The following is a 17,998-nucleotide window of genomic DNA, read 5'->3' as shown; positions in this document are numbered from 1 at the left end:
AATGTGGTCATGTTTTGAACAAATGATCAAATAATCAACGGTTTCTCGTGTGATTGTGTGATTGAAACACACGGTGAATGGATGTTGGAAAGTGCTTGTGTCAATATTGGCTGGTGTGGGTGATAGGGCTGCCACAGAGCCGCAGAATGAAACCAGTAACTTGTGGAAAACAAAGAAAAAAATTAAGAATTCATATTCGTAACGCCTTACAGTACCTATTTAGGAACAATGTAGGAACTAATTTACTTGATAAAAACGGTTAAGAACTTGTAAATTATGATCAACAGGGAGAAGCTCAATATTTCACCATTGAGTAAAATATTATCGTTTGATAAGCATATTAAGCAGACTTACTGCATAAAGTTCCCGACAAAGAAGATAAGTATTTAACAGTTTAGTAAACTAGCACTTTGTTGCTTGCCCTGACCCACCCCGATGTTCGTAGCTACTGTCAGTTACGGTTTCTGAGGTACATTTAACGGTAGTTTATCTATTTAATAGCGTCAAAACTGATACAAAAAAAACGCTATTGAATAGATAAACTTCCGCTAAATGTACTCAGACACCGGGGGTTAGTCTTGTACGCAGTTAATAATGATCGACAGCCCTATTGGTTAACCGGACGGTATAATTACACTGGCTCAGATGGACATAGTGTCGGCGACGTCGGCATGTCGGCGAGACGGTGACTTGACCACTGTTCTGTTTGTTCTTTACCAATGTCCTCGTGTGATGGAGTTCTGTTTTGAAATGTATGAAGTATGACCTAACGTTTTCCATTATGTAATTTAGTGAATACAACATTTTCGTAGATGTAAATCCACTTTTAAACGATATGGGTCTCATTCCAACATATTCAGGAAAAAGATGCTGGATATTTTTACACTTATATTATTTTCACAACTTCTAAAAATTCTGAACGCTGTTTTCGCGGGCGATAAATTAATTCTGCCATGTCCACATCACTTCATAAAATCGCATGCCCTAGATTAAAAACGAAAGCTATCAGAATCAATTATAAAACCCTTCTTTTCACGTCAAAATCAGTACAGTGCAACAAAACGGTCGCAAACGAGTCTTGAAACCGCTTTTAAAAGTACAGTGGTACGCGTCATTTTATCTGCAGTCATTTGTCGGTGCGGTCCACTCTCAAGTGTCAACGTGTCCATGTTTGGACAAACAGGCTGGAGTCCCGTTCTGATGCAATGCGCCGGCGCCGGGAAACGAACGTTTAAACCACACGAGCTTCAGATGATAGCTTTGATTAATATGTTTTATACTTTTATTGCTATTGTGGCTTTTGTGCTGCAGTTTCAATTAGGAGTTTCGAGAATTCTTAGTGTTTAATGTTGATTGTCGTTGCAGATTGCTGTTTATTAAGTGTTATTAAGACTTTTTAGGTTTAAAACAGACAGACAGGAGGCAAAGGGAGGTCAATGCGCGGATGTGGTGACTTTCATATAAAGTTTCCTGTCTCTGCCATGTGTGACAATGTGACGTCACGATGGGATGCGCTCATATCTTTTTTAGAAATAGATTTTACTAATAGGAAGATTTATCAATTTAAAGGAGGAAAACTACAAATAAAATTAATATTACTCTTCTAGGAAGACCTTTGGAGGGCACAATCATCTTTAATAAATGAATGTAGAGTCCGAGTCTTTGTTTCCTATACCAATTGTATCCCATCAAAGCTATTAAGAGTCGAGTCACCATCAAATTTGATCTCTCTATTAGTGAACGTGTTTGTGGATCTGGCAAGGATTTATTCCATGTAGGAATATACTTACCATAATTTAATTGTATTAAGTTTAGCAATTTTTCGATAGATCTCTTCTGATAAGGAGAAATAAACCTCTGTTCTTCAAACTTATGGGAAAAACTAGTACATATTTGGAAAAAAAAATAGAAGTGTCTCTTGACTTACAGTCAACTTTCAGAATGTTTGAACTACGTTGAAATTTAAAGTTTAAATATTGACTCCTACTTATATCAATCAGACAAACAGCTTCGAACAGACCAACCTAGACCCTTCACTTATAACCAGAAAATCAACGTCTTAATCTAAATAAAGCTCTTCTCAATATTTTTGAACCCGATGTATCAATTTAATTAGAGTTAATTAAAGTTATAAAAGCGCACTCACCATCAAACTTGATAGCTCTGTTCGTGAGCGTGTCAGCTAGTTTGCTGAGTTCGCTCCAGAGTGCGGACTCGAGCTGCGTCCGCGCCGCCTGCGTGAGGCGCACGCGCGCGCTCGCGCCGCAACAACCTTTGTTCAAGCATAGTTCGTCGGCATCTGTGGGACAAAACAATAACATTCTTAAAACATATTTCTTTTGAAAACACAGCTGTTATTTTTTCTAAAGTGTAACGAAACACACATTTCGTTAAATATTCTTTCAAAGTTATTTAATTCTAACAAAAATGTGTGTTCGGGAAGCTGCATTCTCTTGAAAACTGTTAAAGCTCTCTGACTTATCGATTAAACCATTTACCCCCGGTTTCTGAGTACATTTAGCGGTAGTTTATATATTCAAAAGCGTTTTTTGATATTGAATAGATAAACTACCATTAAATGTACCTACCTCAGAAGCCGGGGGTTAGACATTCGAACAGTTACTATATTTTTTTTATCTACAGAGCTGAGTCAGATTAACCTCTGATTCAGATCAAAACTGGGGACTTGGCATCAACAGTTGCATATACTTGCAAAATACATAAGTAAATTACCAAGTTGACTTCATGGGTAGCGGCAATTTGGCCTCGTGCCAGAAGGGTGGGATTTCGAACTCGTATTCTAAGACTTTTCTTAAATTCAGCTATTGACTAATTATACTAACAAAATTCAGGTTGATTAACATTAGATGTTAGGAAAATTTAGCTTAAATTTAAAGCAATTTCGTGACGAAACTTTAAGTCTAAGTACTGCAATTTCCGTTGCAAAATTCGGAGCAAAGTATCACAGTGTAGGGCTTTTAAAGCTTAATAAACTGTGATCATAAAACCGAGAATTCGTGCTTTATAAACTACGCCGTGTTCAGTTTGTGTCAAAAATGACATCAAGTGTTTAATAGCTAGTTAACTTTGAATGCGACGTAGAGGTGATTACTCTACCCACACGGTGCGGCCGATTAAAGTATGGTATTATGTTCTGGATATAAGAGTTAAATGATTTTTAGGTATAGATTTTATGATGGAAGCGAAACTAGATAATGATGCCGTAAATACAAGTACCAAATGTTTTTTTTTTGGCAAAAACTTCGTGGGGTCCTATGATCCCGTAACGTCATAGTATTTTGCACGTAGAATTAGATAAACAAACCCGAAAAATTGTGAATTTTTGTTGGTAAACTTACGTCAGAAAAAGCAGCAGAAAACGTTTCAAACGTTAATTATAGTCATTCGATGCTACCTAAAAGTATTTCTCGGTAAAACACTGATGTACTGTTGAGTTGTACACCATCAAGTTTCGATCGAAAGTTAATAATTGTCAACTAGACGGATCGAAGATGGGGTGCGATGTAGAGGGGCGTGAGGATGGGGTCGCAAATAAATTTAAACATCCGCCCGCGCTATGCCGTTATTGCATTACTAACAGTAGGGTGCGTTTTCTTTGATTATGCTGCAGAAATCGATAAATTTTGAGAAGCCCACGGCAGATTAACGACTGAACTAGCTTCCTTTTATTATTTTTACTCAATAGCTGTGAAAGCTACGTATGAGGGCCGTTTATTGCCTTAAAGTAACGATTCGATTGTCGAACTAGAATTGGGTTGAGCGTATAATAAAGATAAATAACTTAATTTAATTAAAACAAATCTATTAACATAGTTGTAATCTAAGGTACCTACTAGAGAAACCAGTTAATTGAGTTAGTTAGTTTTTGTTTTTAAATAATGCTGCGATTTACGACAATATCAAATATGATCTTTAATACAAATGTAAGGAAGTTACTACTTAGTTAGTTAAAAGTCCTAATAATTATATTTTATCATAAAAAAAGGATAGATTGAACTGCGATGCACATTTTATGTAGATTGTAATTATTATTTTTGTATACTTCCAAAAAAAAGTAGATGTATCAAATAGACCACCACCAGCTCCATAAACCTACGAGTCACTGATGTTCTAACTTCAGAATTTTGTATACCTACGCCAGCGAACCTTGCATATAAGACTCTCTATCATTCAACATTTCGTGCTACCGCTAACTTCCTAAGTAGACCACTTAGCTCTTATAAAAACACCTAGCAAATTGAGTGCAAACTTTTCCCGTAACTACTTACTATTCATTTCAGGTTAGAAGTTAACTTCAAACAGTAAAACGGTTCGTTTCGGAGCTCGACCAACCTGTTGCTGCCTGCAATCATTCCTCAATAGCCTGTGGAATTTTATCGTAAAGGTAATGAGCGAGAAAATCTAACGTTTTATCGATAACCTTCTGAACTGCGATTAGCTAAGTTAACCTTTTTGGAGTGTTGTAAGTGATTCAACCTTTATCTTGATGTTTTGATGAAATAGTCGGTGTTTTGATGAGGCTTTATTATCGTGACTCATTGCGTTTTATATAATACCTACTCTAAACAAAGGGTTAGGCAAAGGCGTGCAGAAGACAACCACATATGCGTCATGCAGTATAGTAGAACGAGCCTAAAGCCAATTTTCTAAGCTGCTATTAATAACCTCCTATCAAATACAGCAAAACTAAAGAATTCTTCTGGTAGCCCGTGAAATGCACTATAGACTTTGTGAGAAAAGACCAGACCGAGGAAGCTATAATAAAGCTGTTTATTCTAAACCAACATGGCGGATGTTGTTGACAGTTCAAACGTCAACTGTCAAATGTTTTGACAAGTAATTTTGTTCAATCAATTCCAAGTGTGAACAATAACGACGTAATAATTCTCATTGAATACCAAATCAGTGTTTATACCTCATTCGAATCGTGCTTTCTATGGTTGAGACGGGATAAGCCGAAATTACTGATTTACATAGCGAGTGACAAAGGAAATTAAGCCTTCTGTTTAGGCAGTAGGATCCAATATTGAATATTAAATGTTATTGCTGGATGTAGCTTGTATTACTTGTGAGGCTGTTTAAGTTGTAAACTGAAGCGATTGTGAAATATATTATCTCTTATTTCGGAATGATATTTATCATGAAGAACAATTAACCCAAAATATTACAATGGTTTTTCATTTTTTTTTGCATTGACAAAGATAAAAGAAAGCATTTACTAGTTGTTTTTTTTAGAAATAATAGCCGCAATGCTAAATTGATCCTTTACCTACCGTTGCAGTCAATGCAACTACTCAAGTCGGACTTTCCGTTTAAAATAATTTGTCATCTGTAGTGAACGAATTAAGTAAAGAAATCAGAAAGTGGCCTGAAAGTCAGTCAAAATATTGACCAACTGCCTTTACTGACGCTAAAAGTATATAGCATACTAAGGGATTATCTACTAGGTATCTTACCAACGTAACCTTTGAATACAGCACTAACAAAACTATACCCGCTTAATTCTCCTCGTTTACACCACACAACAAGATGAACAGCCCCCTAAACTAGGGGCGACATTTCTATCGTCGCTAATGTGAGTCACCGCAGCTTTGATATTAATGTTTACACATAAAACTTATGAGTTTTTGTGGTTATTACAAAAAATATAACACAAGACCTCTCGAGACAGAATGTGGTAACGACTTTCGATGTAATGATAGTTGTTTTGTAGAAAAAATATGGTAAAGTTTTGTCTGGAACATATTATAGGTACAATATTGAACCTAGATATTGCTGAAAGTATGTTCGTTCACAGGTTTTGATATAAATAACTTTTGTTTAAGATATTATTGGGAGTATGAGTCAAATTCGAAAATAGCCTATTGCTTTTGGGGAGATGTGTAAAATGAATCACGTTGTCTTATGTCGTATACTCGTATACTCTTCTGTTTGTGACTTAATTTGCTTTTTAATAATTTAAAGATCTACCAAGAGAAATTATTTTGTCTGCAACTTAAATCATTCACGACTTTGGCGAAGTATGTCATTTATGCCCGGTTTCTGAGGCACATTTAGCGGTAGTATATCTATTCAAACTGTTTTTATATGAGTTTAAAAGCTATTGAATAGATAGATAGATAAACGGGGCTAAGTGTTACTTAATTAATTTTAATTATTATAATGTTTAAATAATTTTATCTAATGTTCAATATGCAATAATTTTACGTAATCTCATCAAAATGTATCAGTATCATTTGATGCAACTCTTGAATGTCAAGATTAATAGAATGTCAGGGTCTAGAACTAATTGCTAATTATTTTTTACAATCTGAATGCATAATCTAATTTATTGTAATTATGCCTATTTAAGAAAGAAACGGAAATACTTTATTATTGCCACCTATTTACATTTTTATTGCTCAATCTTAACTGATATATTTAATTAAAAATATGTATGACTAGTTTTTAACGCGATTTCGTCTATAAGAAAATTATTTTCCGGGTTAAAAGTACCTATCCTATACCTTAGTTTAGGACATAAACTATTTGTGTACCAAATCTCATACAAAACGGTCTTATAGTTTTGAAGTATAAGAATAACAGATAGACGTACATCCATCCCCACATACGTACACATTTAAAATATTGTAGTAGGATACACTTATTGTCTAAAGCGTATTAATATTCTAATCATATCTAATTATCACTCTAATCGATATGCATGAATGTTATTACAAAATGTCAATGCATTTCGTTATGTTTTTCATTGATAGAATCTAGTAATACTAGCGGATAGGTCAATGAATGCATTACATAGCGAGGAGAGCTTCTATGCTAAGTTTTGATAAAGGTTAAGAGTCGTAACGTTTGAAAGGAATTCGGTAGCTATTATAAATAACATCCTACATAACTTGTCTGAATCTGACATATTGATATAACAAAATCCATTAGATTTGTATGCGGAAGACCATCAATCGAACAAATTGTCGTAGTTAGAAAAAGGCATTTGTCCAACAGTAGACTACAACAGGCTGACAATGAACTTATAGGTTTTTGTCACAAAAATTCCGATTTGAAAGTCTTCCTTAAAGAATTTTCTAGCCATATTGGCCATTACTTTACGAAACTGTTTAGATATTTATTTTTCAACAGTACTTTCTCATTTCAGTTTACTAAAACTCCAATTTTTACCAAAGCAATAACTTTTTCAACAAAAACATTCAATCATCAGCCCCAAAAATAGTCAGAAACCAACTAAAACAAACACTGTACAGCCATACGCTTACTTATAACAATGTACAAGAATATTCATAAGGATATCGAATCATGCGCAACTTGTTCAAACAAGCCACGCCGGGGGACGTGTTTGTTTTACTTGCACCCACCCCGGGAATGCCCGGGATTAGATGGCATGCGGGATTATATCCATATTATATTATATTTAGTATGAGTAGTTTTAAAAACGAGATTTGATTCTTAATTTAGTTGTAGATTTGAAGGTTTAAGGTGTAAAATAAAATGTGTGGTGGAATAAACTGAAAGGTGATTGAAAATGTCGTTTTATTTTTCAGCTTTGTCGATCAGTGCTATTAAAACAAATTTTGGTGTATCAAACAACAGTAATAAAAGTTCTAAATGGAAGGTAGGAAAGATACTATTTCAAAATATAAACTAGATAAAAATGTACTAAAAATCTTTAAAAAGAGCAGATTTTCTTGACAGAGACTTGAAAAAGAATTTAAAAGTAGAATTCAATGAGATACAATTTCTAAAATATTAGCTGTAAAGAAGCAAAGTACTGATTCATCCACCTCAAAAACCAGATAGAATTATATCTAAAAATACTGCAACGAATTTTAAAGCGCACATTGTTGGTATTTCATAGTTCAAAGTAGCTTTCATCTAAAAGTAAACTATGTTTTATGCATTTAATACAATAACAAAGACTCATACGAAGAGATGTTCTATGTTTTCTATCTTATCTAGCTGTCTTTACTATTATGATATTGAAAGAGAATTATCTGTTCTATTATTTGCAGATCTCGGATTAGTTAATCTATATCTTGTCTCTTTCGGTCTAGTTTGAAACTGTATATGAGTGATAAAGAAAAAGCATTTGTCCACGTAGAATGTTTTGATTAGTGGAATATATCTAAAATCTTACTAGACATCAATTTTGTTACCTGGCTATGTTGTTTGTGTGCTTGCTTTGGCACCTCTTACTGGATATTTGTTCTTTCTATTTGTTAGTAGCCTGTCAAATTATTGGCAGCTGGGAATTGGGAATATTCCTTATTTAGCAATAATTATTCAGCACTTTTAGTTATAAGAGAAAGGGATAGTTTAAGTGCTGAAACCAAGAGGATTTCTTCCGAAATTTGCAAAAACTGATGAATATCATAGTAAACAATAAGTAACTTAGCTAATATTTGTTCTGGATTCAATCAAGTATATTAGGGTTTCTCATTACGTCGAGAAATATATTTGGTTTGCTGTAGCAAAACATTCTCATACAATATTCCGTTCAGCGAGCGCTTTCTTTGATCTAGCAATCCCATTAGGCTGTTGGCATAATACAATATATACCACCATACCATACATAGACTTTATATGTTCTAGTTTATGTGAAAAAACTGAATAAAATGAGAGATCTTAAGACTTTCAAACCTGTAAATAATTGTATAAGTAACCTAAGTAATAGTTCTAAATAGGCATTGATCTAACTTTCTTTTCGTGTAGTAAATCAATAGTCTAAACTGTTGAATTAAAGGGTAAACTTTCGTAATTCAAAATGATGAATATGTCATGCCAGTCTAGTGTTATAAAGCCGAAATCGAAAAATATTGCGCGCAGATTAACTTCATGTCGGTCAACTGTCATTTTCAGTGATGATTGGTCCTCTGGTCAAGAGCTTTATACACTCCAGTCTAAAAGAGTCTGTTCACATCTGATGAAAGATGTGTCGAGCGTAGTTCATTAAGTATGATCTATGCATCAACGCATCATCAGTAAAAAGACGTGATATGCTAACCAGTAAATATTTATTTCTCTGTTCTAACGTTACGCGGCCACTATTACGCGATGGATTTTCCGTCAAAATTGAAACGACTCTTACGACCGGAGTGCTTATAACTTTTGACCAGATCACCAACTATCACTAGAAATGGAGGATGCTAGTAGGAGTTAGTAGTAAAAGTAAATAAACTCTAACATAATTATACAATTGATAGCGCTGTCAGTAAGGATTTAATATTGATAGTTAAACCTGTAAATGGAAATTAGAAAAGTAAACTAATGAACGCAGTTTCTAGCAACTGGAACGACAGTTTTATCGATGGAGACAGGAGATTAATTAAAGTAACTGCGGAGCTTCCCTTAGAAATAACGAGTCCATTGGGTGTTGAAGATTTTCTATAATTTAAAATTTAATTTACTTCTCCTGTAGAATGCGATAAAAGAGGGTGTAAATTAGTACATCACGTTGGTAAAGACAGATAATAACTGTTACTGTGTACTCCTTAAGAAAAATATCAAGAAATTGCAGGGACACCCGGTTTTGTTTAGTTTGTTTTCTACTATACAACTTAAGTGCCTTAGTTTCAGTAGCACAATTATCTATCGGTACTATGGAGCTGATCAGGTATCCATATAAAATTTAACGGTAGCTAGCCGGTTGTCATCAGTACTTGGAACCCTACGCCTGATACTAAGTGTTGCGGATCCGGGCTATGGTAATTTAGTCAACTCACTGAACTGTTGCTGTGGAGTTACAACAAAGTCCAAAATCCTTTTCTAATACTGAGAAGGCATCTCGTTGTTAGCTGATAAAGTGTTGTTCTTTTATCTCTGCCTACCCCTATAGGAAAAAGAAGTGATATTATGTATGTTTTTCTTTTGTTTCTTATCACAGTTCTAATCGTTAGAAAACATCGGTCGAACTATGTTACAGAAATATCAGGCAATGCAATATTGCGTGTTAAAATAGAATAGAAAAAAGTCATAAACAAACATTTTCAATATTTAATACAATACAATTTATTCGCGATGAGAATTTTAAGGTTTGCGATATCGTATTCCCATTGTTGCCTATCGTTGCCGCGATAGTTTTAAAAATTCATTAATATTTGACGAAATTTCGTTTACCGGAACCATATACTCCGATGCCTTCAAGTCTAGACTTACATTTAGCAAGTCTGATGTATCAGACTTGCTAAATGACTAGAATATAGCCTACAGTCGAGATTAGCACAGTAGCAGGTACCATATCTAATTGAACACGAGATAAGCAGTGTTTACACAGTCTCGACCCAAATGTGACGGAATGGGAGCAGTTTTACAGGCGTTTTCGTTATCTTTGTTATATTTCTGATTTATTATATTTATGTTGCGTGGTTTACGGTCATTCGAGTAATCTTTGTAGTTACTGTTTAGAATAACTTTCAACGCGAGGTTTTAATGAATTTAGGACTGCAGTAAAGCGTTATGTTGTAGGGCTTTAATAAATAAAGCAGTGATGGATTGCAACTCGTGTATAACAGACATATAAATGAGTAGGATCTATTCACCATCTAGTTTATTACCTGGATTGCTTGTAGGACGGCCAATCTTAACCGAAGCGTAATTATCAATGCTTAATGTATTAATACTATTAATTGTTCATTTTACAATTCAGTTATACCTCTGCGTCCTGCTTTAGTTTATTAACTTTGAGTAAGAATTCATTTGATAATATAACCAAAATGATACGTTTGTATGGACATAATTTAGTTCCAAGAAGAAAATTTAAAGTTAGTATGATTTTTATATTTTTATATAGAAACGTATTACGTATTTATTAAGCTATAAATAGCAAACAGAAAAATGAAATCTCTTTAATTGTGATATCTTCAAACGAAACATCAAAGAGTAAATCAACGAACGCTTTGATAACAGATAATGATAAACAAACTCTAATCCACTCTCCAATAGAAAATGGAACATTTTGCACGCTCAACGAAATCAATTGAAGCAAGAAGTTATTTATATAAGCCATGTTATATACATACTTTATATTATTTAAGCGTATTTGTGTCTTATGCGAACTAATGAACTGATTTAGATGCAATAGGGCAGGGTGACAGTTTAATACCTCAGGTTAAGAAACAGCATACTAATAATTAACGAATTGAACCCATTATCGTCCCACTGCCGGGCAAGATATCCACCTGGAATGAGAAAAGACCCTCGAGTCTACCATACCAGTCAAGGGTGAGAAAGATTGCGGATACTAATATCACCAAAACGCAACTAGCATTGAACCGAAGCCACGTGGATAACTTAGTATACTTATAGTACCGTAGTAACGTAATGGTACAAAGTTATGTTGTTTTACACAAAAACTGTGAATTCCGACATATAATAATATGCGCATGAATAACTTTGAAACTATTAATTTGTTAGTTGTAACAGGCTAATTGAACAAAATAGTTGGAGTGAAAGAAATAATATTTATGACTATGAGATATAATATTATAGTATGGTCTAACATTCCTGAAACTATGAACGATGAGACTAACCACGAATGTTAGTTAATCTTCTACGCTGAATTTATCGAAAGGATTTTGAAATTTGACACCGAGTAGGTACTATAGTCCGAAAACTAGTAGAAAGCCTTGTATGCAAGGTTCTATAAAAGTTAGAATTTGAACATCAATAACCCACGGGCTCACGCAGCTGATGATGACCTGTCTTATACGGCTACTTTATTTTGGAATTACTCAGAATTGATATTTATTACAATCTAGATAACTCGTTGATATTTCCCGGGATATCTTCTACGCAGACGAATTGGCGGGCAGAAGCACAAAGCAATATTAGTTTGGACTAAATAAGTTTGTATAAACGCTAAATTTTGTCTATTTATCTGTTACGCAATCACAGTTAAGATAAATCTAAGCTATGATTTTTTAAATTAACTCATTAAGGGCCAGAATAAATGGAACTTTGTATACAAGTTAAGCCGCGTGGGTTTCCTATAAAACAACATTTTACTTAATACACTTTATAATCTGACCAAACTCAGTGTACCGTTTCAAATTCAATTCACGCTCCATTAAACCAACGAATATATGTCGATAGCTATTAAGTTTCATTAATGATATAGAAATATTAATGGCTCCATTAGAACTGAGGAATTAGATTAAATACTTAGATATCTATGTTAATATTCAGTATAGTATAGTAGTCAATAACACTTAGTATTCAGAAATTTAAATGTTACCTACTTGTTTAACTTTCTATGAAGTTTATTGAGTTCTTTTACCATGTATTGCTCTAAAAAATAATGGGTTGAAATTAAAAGCAGTTTTTAAATTCCCATAATAGGTACTATTGTAAACGCGAAAGGCTGTCTTTTTGTCTGTTTCTCTTTTATGACGGCACTGCTGCATCAATTGTGATGTTTTGTGAGGAGTTACATGAAGATTCGTTATCACTCAATTTTTATTTCTTAAAACTAATATTTATTTTCATTAAGAGAAAGAAAATAGATGAAAGTTTCTGCGCGTATATTACAATTTTGCCTTACATTATTAAAACACAGTATTGTGTATTCTCGTAAACGGACGGTAAGTAAAAATTGTTAATGCTTGATTTCTCTTGCGTTTTGTATAGAGTTCGTGTTTTAAGAAATTGGTATCTCTAATTAAGTTGCTTTAGATTATTATCAACTCGATTATGTAGTTGAATTAACTTAGTTACCCAGTACCACGAAACTCAAGCGACGATATTATTTGTATTAAAATACTAGCTTATCCCGCGAGTTCGTTCACGTGAAAAGTTTTGGATACGTTCATAAAAAGTATCCAATAAGTTAATATATGTAGGTTATAAATTACATGTGTGACAAATTTTATTGATATTTATGAAGTAGTTTTTGCTTGGAAGAACATACGTATCTATCATCAACTTTCGCATTATTTGTGCGATCCACAAATAGTTGTCTCGGGTCTGGTTGTACTTTGTGTTTGTATGTTTGTTAAAGACCCCGCAACACAAGAGCAATTCTTAGTGCGGGAGTTGTCTTTAAAAAAAATATTAGATAAGGCGATTTTATAATACATATTCGTCACAATTATGTTCAGCAAAACATTATTCAAGTGTCAGATTCTATTACCAGCTACTGGTGAAGAAAAAATAATAGTCGGAGTATTCCGGAATGTGGACAGTGCACGCATAAATATAAGGTCGGTAAGGGAATTCGTGAGCCACTACGTGACGCGTGTACTAGTGAGACGCTCGCCTTCCACTGAAATACGAACGATATCAAAGATATTTGCTTTTAAAAAGGACGTAACTCTCATTAGATAAACGTAAACTTGTGTCATTTTGTTTCTCACTCATGTTTAGTTTCATATATTTGCTTTCGAAAAGAGCGTAAGTCTCATTAGATAAACGTGTACTTGTATCATTTTGTTTCTCACTCGTGTCGACTTTAGTTCGAAAAGGGCACATGTTTTGTATTTTTCTTGTGAGATGTGTCTTTCTGGAATTACATTATAAATAGATGTATTGACTCATTTCACTGGATTTATAGATCCCGTACTACGGATTCTCGAAAGTCATTCTGTTCTATGAAAGGAAACTTCAATTGCTTGTGAGAAAAGTAATGGTAGTTGAACCAATGTCATTGCACCTAAGCACAATTCTGAAGTGAGTTTGTAAAGCTCTAAGCGAGATTCTCGAAGTATGTGTCGTGTAAAAGGAGTACATTCGCAGTTCATCATATGAGGATGAAGCCCCTTCGTCTCGTCTTAATCCGGCTATTGTCTGGAGACATTCAAATGACATCACGTAGTAAGGCTTTTCTCACCCTCGGCTAATCGGGACGACCAAAAATTCAACGGTAGAAGCACGATCTATCTTTATCAACAAAAAGTTATAATTTATAGTGTGAAATGAAGAATTAAATATGGCAAAATAGGAGAGCGAAATAATCTCCATAAACGCGATATTCATTGCATGGCATTTATAGCTATTTAATGTTTTTGTAGCTTCGCTTTCACAGTGGAGTATAGTCTTTCTCCAAACTCTACGTATACGTACATAATGTTCGTTCTAATGCAATCCTTCACACCACAGATACGAGCATCAGTGTTTTTGGGAGCACACACAGATTGTATCACAAGTTTTATTGTCACGACGCGTCCCTTACGGGGCCGATAAAATGATAAACTCTATTATTATGTACACCGCGTACTACAAAGACGAATATCGTGTTGATTTCGGAATTAAAATATGTAATTTGGAGTATCAAAGACAACGACAAACATAAAATTACTCGTCATTTAACGTGGAATAATAGATTTCCGGTATTTTAAAATGCAGACCACATAATGTTAATTCATTATTAGTATGATAATACGCGATATTTATTCCTTTCCTGGTCATTTGTGAATATGAGAACAAGTTAAAACTCAGAAGACATCGCGCCTCATCCGGCGCAACTCAACACTACTTGATTGGAATAAATGTTAAACGATCATGAGCCGGATATCCTTGCTTTTAATATTCATCATAAAATTGCAAACTTATAACAAGAAAATTATATAAAAGCTGACCTCTTTAATCTCATTTTAATCTGTTGAAGATCTTTTATAAGGCGGTACTTATTAACCCTAGGTCAAACACGCAATATAAGGCAAAATTCAACGAATCATTCCCAAAGCGGTAATTACATATTATGATACAACAATATTCTCACAAAATTTGCGAGATTAAAGCCTTTTAACGCAAAAAGCAACAGGCTCGCACACCGAACGTATAATTAAACTTTTCGAACTTTAGTTTCGCGGTAATCAATCTTCGTTTCGCGCCAAAATCTGCTGCAACGCTAACCCTTTCGCTGTCCTTTCCTGATACAAGCAATTTGAGTGGAATGCCTTACTCCTCAGTCAAGACAGGATTGTCTAATTATAAAAGAATTCGCCAGTGCGTCATCCTTTATGTATCTGGCGGGAATCTCGATCCGCGTCCATTTACGAGCAAAAAGAAACGGGTTAGGTTATTATTAAAGGCGTCCGCGTGCATTCCATGTTTGCAGTCTACCAAATAGGCTATCGGTTTATGGCTATCGTGTGAAATAAGGAAGTCCTGTACTGAATGGTAATAATGTTACAGTAAGAAATATAAGTACCTACTTTGTATTTAATCCGATTGCATCCCGATTGGGGACAAAGCTTTCTCAACGATGTTTATTATTTTAATATATAAAATAATTTTTATTGATGAGTATGTCCTTATTTAAAGAATCTACCATTTATTTCGAAAACAACATGAATACATTAATAATTATAATGTTTTACAAGAGAGTTTTATATGCAAGAGAGACAAGGCCGCAGATAATAAAGATCTAAACAACAATAGAGCATAATTCAAATGGCCATTTAAACTAAAACAAATCTATTATTGAGCAAGCAATATTAATTAACCTATATCCGACACGTTCACCTGTAGCATGCACCGACCGCAGTCATTAAACGCAACTTAATCTCCGACATATTTATCGCGCACTAAATATAAAATGGAAAATTTAAGATGGCGGCTGAGGCGCCGGACCGCAATGGCGGGAACGGTTAATATTCAGTTAGTTTATACATCGTTTGTACGTTTGCTAAGATTTGTGTGCTTGGAAAGTAATTTGCGACACAAGATTTATTCTCAGCGGTTATATTTAAAGTGAACCAAGTAGTATTTGCAGTAAATTTGCTTCAAAATAATCCGCGGGACAATTGACTAGGATGAAAAATAAGTTGAAATAGAAAAGGGTTTGGTCACGTGAAGACAATCAATGGAAATTGCCAAAAAGGGATTCCATTGCGGGTAAAGATTGGAGGACCGAAACGACCATCATCAAGTTTCGTCTATGCGCGTAATATTCTTAAAAATATCAGTTTCGTAACACTTTCATCTAATAAAGGCTCTATGAGAAGATTCCCTTTTCGTTTTTCTTACAGTGACATTTTGTTTCTTTCATTTATAAAGTTATTCGTTGCAAATTCTTATGTAAAGTCTGAAGCCCGGTTTCTGATGTACATTACGGGTTTTTATTATATTAGTTTAAACACTATTGAATAGATAAACTACCGCTAAATGTACCTCAGAAATCGGGGGTGAATCCATCGCATGACGGTCTAAAGGTTTAATCCGTATAAAGATTTTCTGTGTTAATGATCACAATTTATTTCGTTACCGACTAATACATTACGGGTTGAGGTTCTATCGATTTCCTAATACCATTAACCGAGTGAAGGATGATTGGAAAGTCAATATACCTCACCGTTTCCCAATAATTGCTTATACCAATATACGTAGTAATATTCATTAACGATTTACACCATAACATGGAGATTTTTAAAAAGAAAATTCTATATTACTCCTGTCACTGATGTTTGTTAATTAAATTGATGTGTTTACGTGTTTACTTTAAGAGTTCAAGGATTAGAAAATAAGGGAAAATTCTGTTACTATAATGTTTCATTAAAAAGCTGACTTTCTTAGTATGAGAGGGATAAGGTTAGTCTTCGTCGATGAAAAGTTGCTAACTCAGACCTGACACCAAGATCTGTTTAAAGGAGACCAAGTTTAACACGGAAAGAGAAATATAAAATCGAATCTGCAATAATTACTTCCAACTAAATCAACAAACTTAATTTTAGACGTATTTCAAGGCACACTCCATTCGTTAGCTTTCTATGGATATAAGCTCTTAAGACCAAATAAATTAGTCGCTCTATAAATCTGTATCGTTGTCAGTCCCGCCAACGCTTCTGTTGACTTATTATTTTATCTCGATGACTCACCGAAGGGTTGAGCCGTTCGGAAATCCTTGACGTTTCAAATATTTAGTCATGTTTTCGAACGAATATTATTGAAATCTGGAATTCAAATGAGGTTTGATGACCTTTGAAGAACGCTATAACAATTGATACTTTATTGAAATATCTAACGTTTTGTTCTGTTTTCGAATTCGATATTTTTAATTTTATTTGTCTGGCTCACAAAGAGCATAATTGAATTCAACGTTACTTTATTGGATCCAGACAGAGCTATTTACTAGAATAGACGATAAAATGCTATTTTCTACTAGTTCAATTACAGAGTATCAAAGAGAAAATATGAACAAAAAGAAAAAATCGTCCTTCAATTTCGTAGTAAAATATGATTTCGATTTATTCACCCGGAGGGCTATGTGAAACAGCAGACATTCTACCAAAACGGTTTGACTTGTTTTTTAACTATACACTACCAAGCGCGATTAAGAAAGAAATATTATAATGCCATCAAAAACATTCTGTAAAAAGCTCAAGTCTCGCCGTAAAAAGTTGTGAGATCTATATAATACCAAGTCGATTAATCTATTTAGTCTCTACTTAAAGGACCTTCTGTCTTAAGTTATTACGTATGTTATTATCATGCCAATTATAAAAAAGAAAAACCTTTAAAACAAATAGACCGACCTGGCCATCGCATGAATTGATTATTAGTATGTATCACACTACACAGCACGACGAGAACTTAATGCTCCTGAAATGTTAATGGCGAATTTGTGTTTTCTTGCGATGACCAAGTCGATCTATTTGTTTTAAAGGTATTTTTTTTATAATTGGCATGATAATAACATACGTAATAACTTAAGACAGAAGGTCCTTTAAGTAGAGACTAAATAGATTAATCGACTTGGTATTATATAGATCTCACAACTTTTTACGGCGAGACTTGAGCTTTTTACAGAATGTTTTTGATGGCATCTCATTTCTTTTTGTAGAGCGAACATAAGTCCAATTTGTATGGAAAGACGTTTTTTTTTTCATAATTCAACATATTTTCCTATGGGAATGTTGTTCAGTTTCATGGGCTAAACACCCTTACCCACCCTATACCCCTTCCCGTTATGCCTCATATAGTAGGTACCTATTTACACCTATTTATTTTATTTTCTACAGTAATAATAATTCAT

General features: G+C 34.1%; 1 protein-coding gene across 1 annotated transcript in view; it reads right to left on the bottom strand.

Annotated features, from left to right (window-relative positions):
• Positions 1 to 17,998, bottom strand: part of dlp (glypican dally-like) — a 109,240-nt gene that overhangs the window by 36,526 nt on the left and 54,716 nt on the right. The window contains exon 2 of the mRNA XM_076124102.1: positions 2,147 to 2,299. Coding sequence (XP_075980217.1) covers positions 2,147 to 2,299 — 153 coding nt within the window. The remainder of the gene's footprint in view (positions 1 to 2,146; positions 2,300 to 17,998) is intronic.

The sequence above is a fragment of the Anticarsia gemmatalis genome, chromosome 2 (genome assembly GCF_050436995.1).
Source record: "Anticarsia gemmatalis isolate Benzon Research Colony breed Stoneville strain chromosome 2, ilAntGemm2 primary, whole genome shotgun sequence".
NCBI classification, from domain to species: Eukaryota; Metazoa; Arthropoda; class Insecta; order Lepidoptera; family Erebidae; genus Anticarsia; species Anticarsia gemmatalis.
Note: the sequence above shows the minus strand (reverse complement) of the source record. Positions and strands in the feature narration are given on the sequence as shown.